At 54.0% G+C, this 20,509-nt stretch overlaps 1 protein-coding gene across 2 annotated transcripts; it reads right to left on the reverse strand.

The window, feature by feature from the left end:
* Positions 1–1,468: 1,468 nt before the first annotated feature.
* ALDH3A1 (aldehyde dehydrogenase 3 family member A1) lies at positions 1,469–8,611 on the reverse strand. Of its 2 annotated transcripts, XM_025280495.2 has the most exons (10): positions 7,344–8,607; positions 5,531–5,762; positions 5,142–5,227; positions 4,703–4,911; positions 4,031–4,148; positions 3,425–3,566; positions 2,680–2,846; positions 2,178–2,277; positions 1,712–1,842; positions 1,488–1,626 (listed from the first exon to the last, which is right to left on the reverse strand). In XM_025280495.2, exons 1-10 carry the CDS (start codon positions 7,503–7,505, stop codon positions 1,612–1,614), a joined length of 1,362 nt encoding a protein of 453 aa, XP_025136280.2. In that variant the 5' UTR covers positions 7,506–8,607; the 3' UTR covers positions 1,488–1,611. The 2 variants fall into 2 exon arrangements, with proteins under 2 accessions (XP_025136279.2, XP_025136280.2); XM_025280494.2 differs by having other exon boundaries at positions 1,469–1,842; positions 7,344–8,611.
* Positions 8,612–20,509: the final 11,898 nt, after the last annotated feature.

Consider the following 20,509-nt stretch of genomic DNA (forward strand, 5'->3'; position numbering starts at 1 on the left):
GGAGAAGAGGGCGACGGTGACTTTTCCCAGAGCACAGAGAACGACGCAGATCAGGTGTTTGGAGACCCTGAACCATCTCCTCTCCAAGCTGCGTGTTTCCAGCTCTCTCGACACCGTCTCAGCCAAGGGTTTTGAGGACACATCCCTGCAGGTGACACTTCCGTGGTGTCAGGGAGGAGACATGGAGATGCAGACCCTGTGAATGGTGCCCCGAGACCAGGCTACACCCCTTCCGAGTCTGGGCTTCCTCCTCTGTGGAGGGTGTACAGAGCTGCTGGTGGTGGGGGCTGGGTGGGGAGGAGTGGGTCCAGCCAAGTCTTCCTTCTTCCTCCTCCTCTGGCCTGGGGGTGGCTCTGTTCTGGGAGGTCATGGGACACGTTGCTTTTGAGCAGGTTGCTGTCTGTTAATTCGGCTTAAACCTTACTGGATGCGGGAGTCTGGAGCTCAGGGCCAGGGGGCCGGAGACTTTAATTTGGGAGGAGAAGCTGGGGAGGTGGGGGCACTGAAGCGTGGGGTCCTGGGAAACCAGAGTGAGGGGGAGAGTGCTGGAAGGAGGGTGTCCTGGCAGAGGGCTGCCATGGGGACGAAGCGTTTTTGGGCAGAGAGCAGGCGATGGTTCAGCCGATGATGGTTCAGCCGGGTTGGGGGCGGAGGGGAGGAGAGTGGGGATGGGGCAGTGACTCAGGGAAGTGATCTGGGGAAGACTTTGCTTTTGTTTTCAGTCAGTTATTTGGATATTTGCAAAATAAGTAACAGGCACACACAGAACATCCAGTGACCCCGTCCTCTCCCCTGCCCTCCTGGAGTGGACGAGGTAACAGCCAGTGGCCAGGGTTGGCTTGTCTCCCCCGCGGTCCCTTCACCCGCCGGCCTGACTGACGCTCTGCTTCCCACGGTCCTCACTGGACCCTGAACCGGGTCCTCAGGCCCCTCAGGCCAGACCCTGGCCCAGAAGCCGCTGCGCACTGGGGTTCCAGTGCTGCCCCAGCTCCCCGTCCTCCCACCCCAGAGGCAGCACGCTGGAGTCACCCAGGGGGTCGTGTGCACCATCCACCACGGGTCTCACCCAGGGACCCCTGCCCCCGCCTCCTTGGTCTCCCCTCTGCTAGACTCCCTGAAATGGAGCTGACATCCCCAAGTTCCAGGGCCCTGGGGCTAAAGGGAAGCTCTGAGGAGAACTTTGCTGCTCCTCAGCTGACAGTGAGGTGGGACTGGAGAGGGTGGGGGTTGCGGGGGTGGGGGAAGGGGGGTGGAGGTGGGGTGGGACTGGAGAGGGTGGGGGTTGCGGGGGTGGGGGAAGGGGGGTGGAGGTGGGGTGGGACTGGAGAGGGTGGGGGGGGAGGGGATGGGGGTGGGGGAAAGGGGGTGGAGGTGGGGTGGGACTGGAGAGGGTGGGGGTTTCGGGGGTGGGGGATGGGGGGTGGAGGTGGGGTGGGACTGGAGAGGGCGGGGGTGGGGTGCAGAGACTCGCAGTCCGGGGCTGGTCCGAAGCTTTATTGCTCTATGTTTAGTGTAGCGTGGGGGCGGGGCTGGGTGGGAAGGATGCACTTGAGCAGCGGGGCACCAGAGGAGCCCTCCAAGGGTGCAGCACGGTGAGGCCAGGGCACCGCTTCAGTGACGGGGCATCTGTGGGGGACACGAAGGGCAATGAGGCCCTTGTCTGGCCGGCGGCTCCCCCACCCCACCCCCATCCCCACCTCCCACTTCTCACCTTGGCTGGGCTCGGCGGATATCTGGCTTTGAGGGTCTCTTCATTCAGCAGAGGCCTCACCAGGCAGGAGCGGCGGTGCGAGAAGGTCTCGAAGCTCTTCCTGCCGTGGTAGGACCCCATGCCGCTGTCCCCTGCGGGGGCACCGGCTCAGTGTAGCCCGAGACTCTGATGCTCCTCCTGTGCCCCTTCTCCCCTTCGCCCACCCTGGCCGATCCCTGATTCCGCCTGGGCCAATCCCTGGGGTGTCTGCCGCGGTGCCCGCAGCCCTGGGCCTGAAGAGTCTCACCCCAACCGGCCACTAAGTGGCTCTGTGGCCTCTCTCAGGGCCCAGGTGAGAGTCTTGAGGTTCAATGTGGCTTTTGGGTGTGCCGGCAAAGGAGGGGTTGGGGGAGTCTGAGACTCAGCCCAGGGATGGGGGACACCCGGGGGTGGGGCAGCAGGCGGCAAGCTCAGCCCCCAGACTCACCCACACCCCCGTAGGGCAGTGAGTGCACGGTGATGTGGACAACGACGTCGTTGGCTGTCACCCCGCCGCTGGAGGTCTCCGCGATCATCTTCTTAATCACCTGCAATAGCCCCCCGGCCTCAGTCTCCACCCAGGACCCCCCAGCCCTCCCCACCTGTGCAAGTCCAGGAGCCGCAAGGATGCGAGCTAGTGGAGGCCGAGCCCCAGCCTGGGGCCGCTCCCCCCGCCCCCAGAGTCCCAGGCTGGGTCCCCCACTCTCCCCATGGGGATTTGTGCCAAGATGGGAAAAGCAGTAGTTCCCACAACACCGAGAATAGCACCAAGCGGGTCAGCATCTCAGTCAGTGCTCTGTCCGGACTTCAGAGATGAGGGGAAAGGGACTCAGGAAGGTTAGGGGACATCACACAGCAGGGAGTATGGGGCTGAAATCTGTTCCCTGGGTCTGCGTTTGCAGGGGTGCTGAGCTGGGTTCCCAGGACCCTGGGGAGGGCGCCTGGCCCACCTTGTCGTTCGGTGAGAAGACGTAGAGCGCCAGGGGCTTCTCGCGCTGGGTGATGAACTGGATGGCCTCCTCCAGGCTGCGCACACACACGATGGGCAGGACAGGCCCGAAGACCTCCTCCTGCATCACCGGGGACTGGGGGTCCACGTCCGTAAGGATGGTGGGGGCTAGGCAGGGAGAGGCCAGAGTCAGCCGGTGCCCAGACCCACCCAGGCACGTGGCCTTCTCTCCCAGGCCTTTACAGATGAGGTCCCCGGGCTCTGCGAGGGGCAGGAGGAGGCCCTCCAGCTGGGCTCCACCCTGGAGGGTCATGGGGAGGACAATGGCATAACCAGTATGGGGGTCCCTGGGGGCCCCACTTCAGGCCGCATGAGCCCTGCTGGAGCTCCTCAGCCTCCTGGCAAACTGGGGGCCAACTGGGCCCCCATCTGCTGACCCCCGAGCCCAGGCAGGAGGCCCCTCCCGCTTGGCACACCTGGGGCTCCCATAGTCTCTGCCGCTAGCACCCTCTGCTGAAGCTACTTGGATGGAGAGGAGGTGGGGCTCCTTTAGGCCTTGGGGGTAGGGGGCTATGGTCTGAGGAGGGGCCTCCCAGGTGGCGCCCAGCTCCTGCCCATGGAGAGGCCTGGAGTCAACCCGGGCCATGGGTGAAAGAAGCTATATTATATGCACCGTAGGGCTTCGCCTGCCCCTCAAGGGTCTGTGCCCATTTCCACCAGCCCTTCAGGAGGGCTGGCACACGCACCGATGTAGCGGGTGGCCGCGTCCCCGGTGCCTCCATAGGCGACCTTCTGGCCCTCCAGCAGGCCCATCACCCTCTGGAAGTGCCGGGAGTTGATGATTCTCCCGTAGTCCCTGGACTTCTTGGCGTCCTCCCCGTAGAACTCCTGTGAGGAGATGGCAGGCTCCAGGTGAGGACTGGACGCTCGTCGTGGCCACAGGCTGCAAGGCTATAGCAACTCCAAACTGGGAGTATGTGGGCACCGCCTGGTGGAGCAGTGCTGCTAAAAACTACGGGGCTGCCACACCCCTGCTGCCCACCACCTTCCCCAGGGAATGAAATGCTGTTGTTTGAAAGAAATACATGCACGGCGTCTGGACATCACATTGGGCCCAAACATGCGTCCACAGCACAGAGGACAGAGGGGACACGCCACGTGAGCAGTGACTGCCTCTAGGGGGTGGGATTCCAGGTAGAGCTCTTTTCCTTCTCTGTGCTTTTTAATCTTTTCCAAATTAAAGTGAGTGTGGACTACTTTCATGATCAGAAAAAAAAATTCAGTCTTTTCTTTAGTCCACGCCCATGTCACTGCCTGGCAGCCCGTCACCCACCCCCAGTGCCAGCACTCACTTTCAGGGACTTTTTGAGCTTCTCCACGATTTGGCTCTGGATAGAGGGGTCACACAGGATGTAGTCGGGGGCCACGCAAGTCTGGCCACTGTTCATGAACTTTCCCCAGGTGATGCGTCTGTGAGAACGCCAGGTTATAGGGCATTCTGCCAGCCGTGAGGAGGTGGGAGGGGCTCCCCGGGAATAAGCCTCTGGCCCGGTTAGCCCAGGGTCAGGCTGTAGAGGCTGAGCTGTAAACTGTCCATGGGAATGGGGGGGCACGCCTTGGTGCCCCACTGGCTTCCAAATTCCTGCCAGAGCACACTCATGACCCTGGACGTGATCCCTGGGCCTGCAGTGACCTCATCACTGACTGGCAGGAGGATGTCTGGGGCAGGGGATCTGGGGTGGGTGGCCTTTGTACCCCTCTTTCAATAGTCTTGAGCCCTGCACGGCCAGGTGTCACCTGCTCAGGGTCCCCACGTCCCAGAAGGCCAGGCATGCAGGGTGTGAAGGCGGGTAGGGCTCTGGCTCGATGCCCCCACCCCTGCAGGAAGTCTTTCCCGAACTCTCTCTGTGAACATGGTGCCCCTACCCCAGCTCCTGCCAGGACCACAGGTGCCCAAGGACAAGGCCACGTTGGTGTCACTTGGGGTGCCCTGCTGTCCGCCTAGGTTGGGGGCAGCCTCTCACCTGCAGGCAATGTCCAGGTCGCAGTCCTTGTCCACATAGCAGGGGTTCTTGCCCCCTAGCTCCAGTGTGACGGGGGTCAGGTGCTTGGCCGCAGCCATCATGACGACCCTGCCCACCCCGGTGCTCCCGGTGAACAGGATGTGGTCGAATCTCTCCTTGAGCACCTCTGTGGTCTCAGCAACACCCCCGTTGATCACAGGGTACAGATCCTGCCGAGCGAGGACGGAGGCGAGGCTCAGACACGGCCACAGCCCCCTCCCCACCTGCCCGGGCAGCCAACACCAAGCGGACGCCCTCTCCTGGCTCGGGGGTCCATTCTCCTCACCAAGCTATCCTCACCCCACCCGTGGCTCGGCCTGTGGCTGCAAGAATTCACTATTTCCCCACCCCAAAGACCTGGCTGGGCCTTAGTTCTCAGTGTGCTGGGGGAGCCCGTCACCTGGTCCAGGTACTGGGGGAGGATGGTGGCCAGCAGGCTCGCCGTGTTCTCACTCAGCTCCGACGGCTTCAGGACCACTGCATTCCCTGCAGAGCACAGAGAGTTGGGACTGCACCTGGGCCACCCCGCACTCTGTCCTCCAAGGGACCCAGGACACATGGCGGGAGGCAGGGCTGCATGGACATCCGAACCTGGCTGGGCCTTGGGCACTCAGAGGCCTGGCTGAATACTCTGGTCCTTGCAGCCTCCCAAGAGAACTAGCTCCATCAAACCTCTCCCTGACCGCAGGCCCCATCTTTGCCCAGTCCTCAGCACCCCAGACCCCTTCCTCTGCAGTGAAGGATGGGGACCCCTCCTGGCTCCCTGACCTGGAGCGGGGCCCACAGTACCTCCAGCGATGGCGCCCACCATGGGCTGGATGGTCAGGTTGAAGGGGTAGTTCCAGCTCCCGATGATTAGGACCACGCCCAGGGGCTCCGAGTGGATGTAGGCCTCATCCTGCTGGGTGTGGGGGGTCTTCTCCACAGGCTCATCAGCAGCCCACTCAGGGAGTTTCCTGATCATGTAGTCGATCTCCTCCAGGACATACACAATCTCCTCGTAGTAGGCGGTCCATTCGTTCTAGAGAGAGGGCTCAGTGAGGTTCACCCCAGGGTGAGGGCTGTGCAGTGGGGGCTCTGAGCAGAGGCCCCAGGGCCCGTGGTGGTCCTGCTTCCCAGCTCTGTGACCCCAAGTGAACTTCCTACCCTCAGTCTCCAGATCTGCAAAATGGGAGCAAGACAGGACCTTATGCTCCAGGTGGGCCCATTTAGAACTTGACTTGTTCAGCTGCAAGGGAGCCGTTCACTGCAGAATCCCCAGCCCAGAGCACCCGCCAAGAAGGCACAGGGGGTGGGACTGAGGATTAACCTTTGGGTGGTGAGCTTGCAGGGACCCCTTTCTGCAAGTGCTGGGGGCTCAGACAGGTTGGACATGTTGAGTTCAAGGTGCCCAAGGGGACCTCAGACCTGATTTGAGGGTCCCTAGTGAGTCAGGGAGTGCTTCCCTGGTGGCAATGGTAAAGATTCCGCCTGCCAATGCAGGAGACACGGGCTCGATCCCTGGGTCGGGAAGATCCCCTGGAGAAGGAAATGGCAACACACTCCGCTATCCTTGCCTGAGAAATCTCATGGAAGGGGAGCCTAGTGGACTACAGGGCATGGGGGTCCCAAAGAGTCTAACATGACTTAGTGACTAAACAACAAGTCCAGGGGAACAGAGCTGAAGGGTGTCCAGGGAGGCTTATAGATGAAAACAAGACTTGAACCCAGGACAGAGCCCTAAGACCACCTTGAGAAAGTGGCTACAAGAAATATGCAACCAAAGAGAGTCAGGAAGAAATCCAGGAGACCCTCAAGCCAGGAGAGGACAGACTGGGCAGCCCATGGCCAGGCGTGGGGTGGGGAGGAAGCCAGTGTGCAGGGTGAGGAGAGAGGGAGTGCAGAAAGTGTAATAAACAGCTCTCTCTCGAACTGTGACTGTGCAGAGCAAGATGGAAGTTGTGAAGTCAACCACTTGGATTTTCTTGCCTTTGGTTTTTGTCTTAAGGTTAGAAATCTTGACAGATTAAAAACAAAACAAAACAAAACAAAAAACAGTAGCAAAGGGCCAGGAAGCAGAAGGCTTGTAGACTCCAGCCTCTCTGCTCCCCTCCGAGGCAAGACGGGAGGGTGGAAGCAGGTCCAGGTGACTTGGGGGCAGTGAGGGGAAGGGGCTGAGAATTTGGAGGGGTCTGATTTTGCTCAGAGAGAGGAAAGGATGGGGAGGGAGTGCAGACTCCAGCAGAGTGGCCAGACTGGGCTGTTTCTTGGTGTGGAGAACCCAGGGCTCCGCGTGGGCTGAGAGATGGAGGAAAGAGAGGCCAGAGGGGTGTCGTGTTAGCAGGAGATGGTTAACGTGCGCTGGGCTGGGTGGAGAAGCGAGTGAAGCCAGGAGCGGGGATGACAGACGGTGGAAAAGAGCCTCTGGCCCTGTGTAGGGCGCGTGGACCTGGGGCGCCTCGCGCGCAGGGAGAGGAGGGCGCGCCCCAACCCAGAGGTGCGCAGTGCCTGGGGGACTAAGTGGCTTCTTTGTTAAGGGGTGGAGCCTTAACCACCCGCCCCTGCGTGCAGCGGACATCCTGGGCGCACGCAGTCCGCGCCTCCGGTGGTCCGGCTGGCGCACCTTGTGGAGGTCCGCAGCCAGCGCGCCCACGAGGTCCTTCTCTCGCTCGCGGATCAGGCGCCGCAGCCCCTCCAGCTGCTGGATGCGGAACTGGAGCGGGCGCGTCCGACCCGAGTTGAAGGCGGCTCTGGCCCGCTGCACCACCTCGCTGATTGCGCTCATGGTACCTGGGAATGGAGAGCTCCTTGCAGGCGTGGAGAGCGCCCTCCCGCCGGGCACTGAGACCTGGGGTCCCCAGGGCAACACCCACCCTTGCTGCTGATTTTATAGGATGAAGATCTCCCTAGGGTCACCGGGAAGTGGCACCCTTTTGCCTTTTCAGCTCCCTAACCCCGCAGTCTGGACTGTCCTGGTTGGCAGGCTACCCCTGCCCACCAGCAGATGACGGACCCTCACACTGGGGACCCGGCAGCAGTGACCTGGAGTCCTAAGGTTGTCTACACTTGCTCACCGTGGGGTCTTGGCAGTGTGCTGGGGGCAGGCCCTTCTTGGCACCTGTCAAGCCCCACGCCCACCTCTATCTATGTGCAGAGCTGTTGACACTCCCAGGCAAACCCTCCAAGTGCTCTCCAGGCACACCCAACCAGGCCAGTCTCCAGATCAGATTAAAGGACCCAGGTGCTGACTCCACACCCACACTGAGTAAAGGAAACTCAGCATCAGGACACACACCCCACCTTTCTGACTGATCCTCATTCTCAAAAGCACTGGTGGCTTGTCCCCACACAGACCCAGGCTGGCTGGGTCTTTGAACTGTCAGCCTTGTCCCAGGCACGAGGAGTAAGAAATGAAACAGGCTACAGACAACAGATACACCAGGCATGTGTGCACTTGCAAGAGCCCGTGGGGGCAGGCCCTGTGTGGTGATCTTTTGGTGGTGGTGGATTAGAGGTGGTGGATTTGCTTTCATTTTTCTGAAGGGCTTCACTTTTCTGCAGCGAATTTGCATTTTTGAAAAATGTTTGTTAATTTGGAGGGAATTCCCTGGCTGTCCAATGGTTAGGGTGCCAAGCTTCCACTGTAGGACTGCAGGGGGTGCAGTTTTGATCTCTGGTTGGAGACCTAAGATCCTGCACGTTTGTTCACTTTTTGAATAGGTAATACATGCTCATGGTAGGAAATGTAAAAGATACAGAAAGGACACAGAGAAAAGTTAAGTGTCCCTCCTTCCTCTCCCCCAGTAGTTCCTGTTATCCTCCCAGAGGTGCCCACCCACTTTCAGACACAATGTGATCTCTGACAGCAGAAAAAACACAGTAAGGCTATTTCCACTTAAAAAAAAAAAAAAAAAAAAGACGTTATATGGGGCTTCCCAGGTGGCCCTCATGGTAAAGAACCCGTCTGCCAATGTAGGAGATATAAGAGATGCAGGTTCAATCCCTAAGTAGGAAAGATCCCCTGGAGAAGGACATGGCAACCCACTCCAGTATTCTTGCCTGGAGAATCCCATGGACAGAGGAGCCTGGTGGGCTACAGTCCATGGGATCACAGAGAGTCCGACATGACTAAAGCGACTTAGCACTGCACCACATATATACAATACATATGGTATATGTGCATGTATTATTATACACGGTATATATATACCATGGCTTCGCCTGATCCACCATGTCTGCAGAGGTCAGCATCCCCTTTGAGCCTCACAGATATCCTCACTCTGAAGGAGTGCCCACGAAGAAGGAGCTGCTATAGTCCACATTACCAATGAGGAAAGTGAAGCTGAGAGACATTAAATGCTCTCTCTACAGGACTCTTCTGCCTCCTGGTGACTGAATCAAGCCTCCTCACCCAGTGTCCCCAGGTCCCCCTGCTCCGAGGGCCCCAGGGGCCCCACCTCCCTGGAGCTGCCAGATGTGAGCTTCGGACCTTCAGCACACAGCTTAGATGCTCAGAATATGCTCCTGGGGGTGGGAGGACCAGCTGCAGAGGTGGACCACTCCCCGCCAGGCTGCAGCTAGAGGTCTCTAGAAGAAGAGAAGGGGAAGAGGGTTACCTTCGACACAGGCTCTCCCAGGGATGGAGCTCCAGGAATGGGTGTCAGCTTAGAGGTGATGCATTTAAAGACCCTTCTCCTGGTCCTGGGAGTCCCTCCCCAGGAAGTTTGCGTAACAAGAACAAAACAGCTTTCAAACGTGGGGCGTTGTAATCTGCTCCCAGTTTGGGGGATTAGGACTAGGCTGTCTGATTTTGTCCGGTTCAGAAATGCAAGAATGTGTCCGCAAGGCTTGGGTGGGGCCTGTCCAACCTTCCAGAGGAGCCTCTCTGTTTGCCCAGGGGCTGTGGATTGATTTAGACTGACCTGACAGCTTCCAGATTTCCCAAGTGCAGGTGCCAGCTGCCGTTCTCCCCACCGCCCTGGTTACATAAGGGCAGGGGGCGGGGGGCAGGGTACAGCTGTGGTGAGTGTGCACGCAGCTCCCTGAAGATGCCCCATGGAGGCGAGATTGCCAAGCCTGGGGAGCCACAGGCCGGGACTGTCTGTAGTAGGCCCCACTGTATGTGGGTCTGCCCTCCTGTTGAACAGCAGAGAAGAGGACCACAAACCAGTACCAATGGCCAGGAATCTCCTGAGTGTGGTCACCTGGGGGCCAGAGACGCTTGGGCAGGGAGAGCTCAGGAAGCCCCTTTCCCTAATTACAGGTGTTTGCTGGGTGTCTGCTCAGGGGTGGGGTTGGGGGGGTGGAGGCAGGTGTGGAAAATGTATCTGAACACTGCCCACACCTCCCCTGCACAGACCTCAGGCTCTGGGCCTCCCACTGGCACTGCCTGCCACCCTCACCCGCCAGCCTCGCCACGTCTGGGGGACCCTGCCTCCCTCCTGGATTGATTGTCCTGCCCCCTCCCTCCACCTGGAATGCCCCTCCCTTATCGCCGCCCACCAACCCTCGTCACCACACTTCCTCCTCTTCCTCTGTTCTTCTCCAGAAGGTATATCAGCCTCTGACAGGCCATTTGTCTACTTATTCTGTTTGCCATCTGTTGGCCACCACCTAGAATTTGCTCTGTTCACTGCTGAGTCCGTGGCACCTAGAACTCTGTCTGGCACAGAGTAAATGCTCAATAAGTGAGTGATGTGATGAAGCGAACAGAGAGCATTTCAAAGTAATATGAAACCTGTAGTGGCTGCAAGTGGAGAAGGAAATGGCACCCCACTCCAGTACTCTTGCCTGGAGAATCCCATGGATGGAGGAGCCTGGTAGGCTATAGTCCATGGGGTCGCTAAGAGTCGGACATGACTGAGCAACTTCACTTTCACTTTTCATTTTCATGCATTGGAGAAGGAAATGGCAACCCACTCCAGTATTCTTGCCTGGAGGATCCCAGGGACAGAGGAGCCTGGTGGGCTGCTGTCTATGGGGTTGCACAGAGTTGGACACGACTGAAGCGATTTAGCTGCAGCAGCAAAGGCTGCATCTGCACAAGATGCTGCAGGGCTTCTGATGAAGGTCCCGTGGTGGATGAGTGGGGAAACAGAGTCTGAACTGAATGGGAGGTATTTAGGGAAGGAACAGCAGGGAGGCTTGGAACAGCAAAAGCAGGCACACAGAGGCAGGAACAAAGTTATGTGTCATTGCAGTTATTAATAAGGTGCTATTAACAAAGGAATTGAAACTGTCAGGGGTGCAGATTCTCAAGCCCCCCCGCTCAACAAGATCAGAAGCTCTGGCTGAGGCCCAGCCATTGGTGATGCTACGAGGCCTCCCAAATTTCCAACATCCTTTGGATCATAGAAAAAGCAAGAGAATTCCAGAAAAACATCTACCTCTGCTTTATTGAAGGGAACAACAGAGGATGGGATGGTTGGATGGCATCACTGACTCGATGGACATGAGTCTGAGCAAGCTCCAGGAGTTGGTAATAGACAGGGAAGCCTGGTGTGCTGCAGTCCATGGGGTTGCAAAGAGTCGGACATGACTGAGCAACTGGACTGACTGACTGACTTGGCTTTATTGACTACACCAAAGCCTTTGACTGTGAGGATCACCACAAACGGTGGAAAATTCTTCAAAAGATGGGAATACCAGACCACCACCTGCCTCCTGAGAAATCTGTATGCAGGTCAAGAAGCAACAGTTAGAACCGGACATGGAATAACTCAGACTGGTTCCAAATCGGGAAAGAGTACATCAAGGCTATATATTGTCACCCTGCTTATTCAACTTATATGCAGAGTACATCATGAGAAATGCTGGACTGGATGAAGCAAAAGTGGAATCAAGATTGCTGGGAGAAATATCAATAACCTCAGATAGGCAGATGACACCAACCTTATGGCAGAAGGCAAAGAGGAACTGAAGAGCCTCTTGATGAAGTAAAAGAGGAGAGTGAAAAAGCTGGCTTAAAACTCAACATTCAAAAATGAAGATCATGGCATCTGGTCCCATCATATCAGATCAGATCAGATCAGTTGCTCAGTCATGTCCGACTCTTTGCGACCCCATGAATCACAGCACGCCAGGCCTCCCTGTCCATCACCAACTCCCAGAGTTCACTCAGACTCACGTCCATTGAGTCAGTGATGCCATCCAGCCATCTCATCCTCTGCCGTCCCCTTCTCCTCCTGCCCCCAATTCCTCCCAGCATCAGAGTCTTTTCCAATGAGTCAACTCTTCGCATGAGGTGGCCAAAGTACTGGAGTTTCAGCTTTAGCATCATTCCTTCCAAAGAAATCCCAGGGCTGATCTCCTTTAGAATGGACTGGTTGGATCTCCTTGCCCCATCACTTCATGACAAATAGATGAGGAAACAATGGAAACAGTGACAGACTTTATTTTCTTGGGCTCCAAAATCACTGCAGATGGTAACTTCAGCCATGAAATTAAAAGACACTTGCTGCTTGGAAGGAAAGCTATGACCAACCTAGACAGCATATTAAAAAGCAGAGACATTACTTTGCCAACAAAGGTCTGTACATAGAGTCAAAGCTGTGGTTTTTCCAGTAGTCATGTATGGATATGAGAATTGGACCATAAAGAAACCTGAGCACTGAAGAATTGATGCTTTTGAACTGTGGTGTTGGAGAAGACTTTGGAGAGTCACTGGGACTGCAAGGAGATACAACCAGTCAATCCTAAAGGAAATCAGTCCTGAATATTCATTGGAAGGACCGATGCTGAAGCTGAAACTCCAATCCTTTGGCCACCTGATGTGAAGAACTGACTCATTGGAAAAGACCCTGATACTGGGAAAGAATGAAGGCGGGAGGAGAAGGGAACAACAGAGGATGAGATTGTTGGACGGCATCACCAACTCGATGGACATGAGTTTGAGCAAGCTCCGGGAATTGGTGATGGACAGGGAAGCCTGATGGGTTGCAGTTCACGGGGTTGCAAAGAGTCAGACACGACTGAGTGACGGAACTAAAAAAGGCCTCCCAGTGATTCTGAGGCCTCCAGGGGATTCTGAGGCCTCCAGGTAAAGGTGGAGAACCACTGACTCACCAGTGACTGGGAAGAGTTCCCTTTGATCTCTGTGTTTATTCTTTTAAGAAGTTGCTATAAGGAAATCATATTATTTATTGTTTAATACCTGATATATGTTACAGACATATATATATATATATATATATATATATATATATGTGCATTTACAAAACTATATTATGTGAACTATGTATGTATGTATGTAACTATATTTTGGAACTCCTGGGAAGATTTGTGGTAATGATGTGAATAAGAGAGAGATTTTACATTGGTCCGAGGCACAGAATTCAGTTTACATGTTTCAAGTGGTCAAGAAGCTAGGCTAAGGGCATAAAACCTGAGAAACTGTTCTAAGGGATGAGTACAAGGTCCTTAGAGGCAAACATGAAGTTGTTAGGTGACGGCAGGCATGATGTGAAGCATTATTCCAGGGACACATCACAAACTCGAGCTGCCTGTGGTCATCACGGCCACCACTCAGGCAGCAGCCACTTTGTGCTGTGACTGGACACATGAGGTCTCTGATGACAATTCTACAGGAAGGTGTCACCACCACCAGCACCCCCATTTTATAAAGGGGGAAAGGAGGCTCGAAGAACGTTGGTCCAAGTTCTCATCACTCACAGGTGTTGGAACCAGCCTTTGGACCCACTAAAGCCCAGGCTGACTCACCCAGTCCAAGCCGTCTCCCTGGAAGCAATATGCAGCCAAAGCAACCCCAGTGGGAAGTGTCATATCCGTGCCAGTTCCTCGTGGCGGAGCCCTCCTGCCCTCCTTCTGAACGTTCTGGTTCTCAGTACACAGCTGGTTCCAACCAACCTGGGGATCTGGTTCCAAGTGACTAGATGGAAAGAGGAAGGGTGCCAGGGAGGAACAGCTGGGAAGATGCCAACCAGCAGGATCAGTTCCCTGTACAGCAGCATCAAAGAGGAGAAGTAAATGTAAATTCAACAAAAGAAGTGTAAGAGTTATACACTGAAAACTGCCACATTTTGTTAAAAAAAATTAAAGATCTAAATAAATGAAATCACAGGTCATGGATCAGAAGATGTAACATTAAGGTGACAATACTCTCCAAATTGATTTACAGAGTCAAAACAATTCCTGTTAAAATCCCAGATTTTTTTTTTTTTTGCAGGAATAAAAACCTGACTTTAAAGTTTGTATGTAAATGCAAGGGACCCAGAATAGACAGAACAATCTTGAAATAGATGAACAAAGGTAAAGACTCAATTTCAAAACTATGACAAAGCTGCAGTGATCAAGATGGTGATACTGCTGGGACTTCCCTGGGGGGGTCCAGTGGTTAAGACTCCAAGCTTCCATTGCAGGGGGCACAGGTTTGATCCCTGATCAGGGAACTAGATCCAACATGCTGCATGGTGCAGCCAAAAAAGAAGATTGTGGTGCTGACATAAAACAAACATTCAGATCAGTGGAGGGGCTTCCCAGGTGGCACTAGTGGTAAAGAACCCACCTGCCAATGCAGGAGACATAAGAGACATGGGTTCCGTCCCTGGGTCAGAAAGATCCCCTGGAGAAGGAAAAGGCAACCCACTCCAGTATTCTTGTCTGCAGAATCCCATGGACAGAGGAGCCTGGTGGGCTACAGTCCATGGGACCACAAAGATTCAGAAAGAACTGAAGCAACTTAGCACGCACACATAGATCAATGGAACAGAGCTGAGTCCAGAGATAAACTGTTACACATATAGCCAACTGACTTTTGACAAGGCTGCCAAGACAATTCAGCGAGGAGAGAATGGTCTTTCCAACAAATAGCACTGCACAATGGAATATCTACATGCAAAAGGATGAGCTCGGACCCTTGCCCCACACCATATGCAAAAATTAACTCAAAATGTATCATCCACCTAAATGTAAGAGCTAAAGCTACAAGAAAGTGTTAGTTATTCAGTCATGTCCAACTCTTTGGGACCCCATGGGCTGTAGCATACCAGACTCCTCTGTCCATGGAATTCTCCAGGCAAGAATACTGGAGTAGATTGCCATTCCCTTTTCCAGGGGATCTTCCCGACCCAGGGAGCCAACCTGGGTCTCCCACATTGCAGGCAGATTCTTTACCATCTAAGCCAAATTTGCCTTTCATACTACAGGAAAACATAGGAGTAAATCTTCATGTCCTTATGTTAGGCAATGGTTTCTTAGATATATGACCAAAAGCACGAGCGACATAAAAAAAAAAAAAAAAAAAAACGTAAGTGGACCACATCAAAAGCTGAAGCGTGGGACTTCCCTGACAGTCCAGTGGTTAAGACCCTGGGCTTCCAGTGCAGCAGAGTCCACTGAGATCCATCTGTGCACCTGCCATATAAACTTCCAGATGCAATGCAGTGTGGGGCTCACTGACCTAGAGGGCTGATTTCCAGGGCCTGAAGGGAGTGAGGGTGCCAGGGTGCGTGGGGCAGGCTGGACTCGGCTTTGCCCAACAGCACTCCATTTCTGACTTGAGGGTTCCCTGTCCTGGGTTCCTCCAGTCAGCAGCTGGACACTGAGCCACTAGAGGACACTGGGATTTCAATGACTGTTTACAGGGCTTCTCCTGGGAGCAGCAAGGTGAGCGAGGCTGGCTGCATGTTTAGGAAAATGCAGGAAGGACCTTCTATCCACCCCGAGGGCTGAGACTTGGGTCGGAGAAGGTACAGGTTTGCAACCCTGGGAGGCAGAGGGAGCAGGCAGGCAGCTCCCCAAAGGGTGCTGCAAAGGTCCCCCACTGTCAGCTGGCCCTGACCTTCACATCCTGCAGACTCCGAGGAAGCACTCAGGAAGCCGGGGCTGAGCCTGAACCAAGGGCAGCCCAGAGCTAGCACCAGCCTGCAGCAGCAAAGTGCAAGTCATAGTGAACTGGGCACCTGGCCTGAACCCTGCTTGGAGCCCCTGCACATCCGCTGGAGGGCAGGCTGCGGCCCGCCTGGCACTCCTGCTCCTCTGAGTGTGGGAAGCCGCACCCTGACTACTGATGAACACACAGAGTGCACCCCATTGCACACCAAGTTTAATAATTACTCTAAAAGGGGCAAGTATCTTTCTGTTTATTTCTGCATGATGATCCCACAGATATAGTCTTGTGAACCTGCACAAATGTGATGACTGGTTTTTAGAGACACCGGTTCCTTTCTCACTGAACCCAGCTCACCTCTCCCCGCATCAGCGCCTTGCAAATTCTAGCATGTCGTGCCTGTGTTTGTCCCAATCCTTAGATAACATCTGATAAAGTTAAATGTGGAAGACACACTGGCAGCTGTCCCGTTTTTAAGACAGGGTCTCACGGAACATGGGTTCTGATCCCCCGTGTTGTTGTGTTGCCTCTGAGTGGTGGGCACAACTCCCCACCGCCCAGGCGGGGGACAACGGGGTCCACTCTGTCCCCTCTCATAGCCATTCAGCACTAATATCCACAAAGTCTGATGTGATGGGACCAGAATGCTCCCTGCTAGGGGAAGCCACTAGCTTTGACCAATGCTCCGGAAGCCTCCTTGAACTTACTGGTGTTTTTGTTTCTTTGTAACAGACTCCCATGAATGCTGGCATTTTTGATCTCCTGCCTGTTAACTGATGGCAGTCCCCGGAGGCCCGCGGGCTGTCTGGGCCATGGTCCAATTGGGCTGCCGGCGCCCTGTGCTCTCACCATTTCTCGGCTGTTCCCGACCCCATGCTGGGGGGGCCCTCACAAATGTGCCCCAAGCTCCCTCCCAGGCCACTTCTGTTCTGTTTTCCTGGTTCGTGTTTAGGAGCTCCTGCTGTGACAGCCGCTGGGTCACTAGTACTATTTTCCTTGATCTGTCTTTTGTCCGGGGACTGGATTTATGGCATCTCTGGTTAAGATGAGTGTCTGTACAGCCAAGAAATCTGCTTTAGTTTGAACGAGGCGGGCTCTCTCCAACCCTGCATGGTTCATCTATATTTGCAGTATTTTATCATTTACTCTGAGCCCTTTGAGAGGCTATCTTAGTGCACACATTCCCTATATAAGCCCATTTAATCCTCATAACTGCCCAAGGGATAGGAACAGTTATTATGTCCACTTTATAGATGAGGAAACAGAAGCTCTGAGAGGCTAAGTAATTGGCCTAAGGTCACACAGCGAGTGAGTGATGGAGCCAGGCCTCACCCAGCATTGATTCCTCAACCTCCATTGGAGGTTCACACCCTTCAGCCTCACCCATTTCCTCAAAATGCTTTCCTCTCCTGACTCTGTTATTATGTCTCGTTTCTGAATCTTAGCCTTGTGTGTTTCTATAACTCATTTTTCATTCACAAGGAAAGGAAGTCAGGGTGAGCCACGGTTCTTCTGCTCATCAGTGTTCACAAAGGCCAGGCCCCACTTATCTTCTAAGAGAAGTGTGCAGGTAGGTTTCTGATTCATTTCTGTTCTTCGTCAATTCCATCTTCCTACTTTCCTTTTGTGGGCTTCCCAGGTGGCTCAGACGGTAAAGGATTCGCCTGCCAATGCAGGAGATCCAGGTACAATCCCTGGGTCAGGAAGATCCCCTGGAGAAGGGAATGGCAACACACTCCACAGAGGAGCCTGGTGGGCTACAGTCCAAGGGGTTCCAAGAGTCAGACGCAACTAAGCACGCAAGCAGTTTTCTTTTGTACTTAAACTGAAAAAGCAGGTCCTTGGTCTTTTGTTTTTCTATTTTAATACAGATGGCTTTTAAGTCATTTTATTTTCCACTGAATGTGGTTTTGCTATGTTCTGGAGAATGTAACATTCCTATTTTCACTGCTTTCTAATAGTTTTTAATTTCCTTCTTGATGGCCTGTTTTTTAGAAGTGTGTTTCCTATTAATCAGGGACCCACTCCAGCATTCTTGCCTGGAGAATCCCATGCACAGAGGAGCCTGGCAGGCTACAGGTCACAAAGAATTGGACACGACTGAGCGACTAACACACTTTCCTATTATCAAAGCAGTTAACATTATATTCTTCACACCTTTATTAGTTACTGACAACTTTCTCAGATTGTGATAAACTTTCTCAGATTATGATAAAAAATATGGCCTTCTTCTCTGCTTTCCTGTATTGGTTCAGGCTTTGTTTGTGGTCACATAATCTTTGTAGCCATGTCAGGGACATATGAATGAGAGGTATGTTTTCTGTTCATAGCTGTAAGAATCTTTACCTATCAAATGTATTGATTATTTCTGGACACTATTCCTTTTTATTTACTTGGTCTAACTCTAGGCAATGTGTATAAAAACTTCTCATGGTTAACTGTATTTTTATCCAACTGTCCTTACAATTTCAATACTTCTGCTGTGTGCATTTAACCACATTTTGCTTTGCTCATACAATTTTATGACTGACCCTCCTTATGATTTTTGCCTTTCCTCTTCATGTTTCAGCCATAAAGGCCACCTTATCTGATGTGAATACAGCTCTTCCTGCCTTATTTTTGCTTGCACCTGTCTGCATACCTCATTACCTCCAGTAACTTATCCTGCTGTTTTATGCATTTCTTGTAAATGACGGACGGTAGGTTAGTCTTAGATGCCCGCCTGACAGTCTTCCTGGAACTTGCCATCATATTCTTCCCATTTCCTTAGCACCCACTCTTCGTGTTGTTCTCTCATCTCTGATGGTCCCGGTTCCCTACTTTCCCTGTTGATCTGTTAGTGCTTCTCCCCTGCATGGCCTCGAAGGTCCCCTTCCTCCCAGCTCTGTAATCAGATGCACACTTTCCTACAAGTGAGGAGAGCAAAACCCCAAGTATCTGTCCCTAAGCTGTCCTGTGCCTCTGCTGCCCCAGGAGGCACTCGAGGAATCGCCCCCTTGTACTGACATTCAGGTGAATCACTTTCCACACTCCCCAGCATGTGTCCTTTGCTCTTTCCTCACCCCTTGGAGAGTCTCGTGCTTTTAGTTCTACACAAAAATTTGGACCAAGTGAAGTATGAATATAAAATGGCTTTTCAATTTGTTTTCAGTTCAGCTCCATCTGGGCCTCCTCAGATCTTTATTTTCCACCCCTTCAAACATTCCAAGAGGCTCCCATCACTTTCTGGTCAATTTCCGGTGCCCAAACCTCTGTCCAGGCTAACTAAGCACTTTGATCTCAGTGCACGGCCTGTGCCAGCTCAGCTCTGGCCCACGTCCCCAGGAAGAGGACAGATCTAGCTCGCTCCCCTCCAACATTCCCCGAGGCTCTGTCCACTGCGGGGGTGGCGGTGAGGGGAACGGAGTGTTGGTGGCAGGAGAGTGAACCAGGGCAGAGTCTTTGCTACTTACCGTTACCTAGTGCTCCTGGCAGCCTGTGTAGGTGTCCAGGGGCCCCACAGCTCCTGCCTCCACCCAGTTACCAGGAAAGGGTTTCCAGTCCCCTCTGCCCCTGCCCCACCCTCCACAGCATCATCTGTGGGTCCCCTCAGCTGGCTGAGGCTCCCCGGGTATCAGCAAGATGGTCTGAGGCCATGCTTCCTCAGAGCGCAGTCAGCTGGAGGAAACTCACATCCTCATGACCCAAACGGGCCCTCTGACCAGCCCTCTCCAGTTCCATCAGCTCAGGTGAGGATAGTTCAACAAGTCCCCTGCGTAAGTAGATGTCCCTTTTGCAGGCACCCCCATCTCTCTTGGGGATCCCCCTCAGTGGGCTTGGAGGGGTGGGGATGCCATCCTTCAGGGGTGTTCGGGAGGAGGGAAAGGCCACAGTGCCCCCGTTAGGCTCCCGACTTCCTCTTACAAGTGCTATACTTTCTAGTTTTCTGTTTCTATGGCAGCGAGATGCTGGGGGAGATGAGGGAGTCAGCTCTCTCCCTCACTCTGGGTGAAGTCTCCATGGGTGAAAAGCCAGAGTGCACAAAGGAAGGACAGCTGGAGCCCAAGGGGAGGGGGCATTTCAGACTCTGGGACCCCCTGCAGGGGCTGGAGAGTTGGTAATTCCTGGACTGGCACACACGCAGACTTCCCTGAGTCCATGCTGGGGGTGCTGGGGAGGGGTCAACAGCTGCCCTCGGGACCACAGAGCCGCTAGAGAGTATGGCCTGGTCAAAAGCACTGCACCACCACTACACTAACTCAGCCTTCAACAGGAAGGCAATCCTGACACCTGCTCCGACGTGGGTGACCCTGGAAAGCATTGTGCTGAATGATGCCAGCCATAGGACCACAGACCACGTGATTCCAGAGACGGAAAGGAGGGCGGGGGAAGGGTGTGGAGTGAGGGTGTAATGGGGACAGAGATTCAGTTTGGGAAGAAGAGAAAGTTCTGGAGATGGTGGTGGTGGTGGCTGTACAACAGTGTGCATGCGCTTACTGCCTCTGAACTGTGCACTTGAAAACGGTGAAGATGGTAAACTTCATGTCATGCATGTTTTAACACAGTAAAATTTTTTTTAAAAAGCCCATCCACATGGACCCAGGAATGCAGCAAACACATGAGCACCATCTACTAATCCCCCTTCCCAGTTGCCGGTGCTGGGGTAGACAAAGGGCAGAGCCAGCCCCCCCCCCCCAACGCCTTCGGGGAGGGTGGAGGCTCCAGGTGCAGCGGGTCAGAGGAAGCAGGTCCAGGTGTGAACCAGCTCTGGCTTCAAGTGAGCGAGGCTGGACTTGCTGAGACACGGGTGAATGATGACAAGCTGGATTTGGACAGCGGTGACCTTTAGGGACACAGAGAGGAATAGACCAGGAGGGGCTGGTAATGCACCGAGGGCTTTCTGTGTACATAATTTCTAAAGCTGGGTAGAAGGAACAGTGTTGAGTATTTTTATATATTTCTGA

The sequence above is a fragment of the Bubalus bubalis genome, chromosome 3 (genome assembly GCF_019923935.1).
Source record: "Bubalus bubalis isolate 160015118507 breed Murrah chromosome 3, NDDB_SH_1, whole genome shotgun sequence".
Lineage (NCBI taxonomy): Eukaryota > Metazoa > Chordata > Mammalia > Artiodactyla > Bovidae > Bubalus > Bubalus bubalis.

Excerpts from the sequence above, each read along its gene's own strand:
- ALDH3A1 (XM_025280494.2), bottom strand. The coding sequence starts at position 7,505 with ATGAGCGCAATCAGCGAGGTGGTGCAGCGGGCCAGAGCCGCCTTCAAC. Across the intron at positions 2,847-3,424 it reads CGCGGCCACCCGCTACATCG|CCCCCACCATCCTTACGGAC; the intron begins GTGCGTGTGCCA and ends CTCCCTGCCTAG. Across the intron at positions 2,278-2,679 it reads TCTTCTCACCGAACGACAAG|GTGATTAAGAAGATGATCGC; the intron begins GTGGGCCAGGCG and ends GGGCTATTGCAG.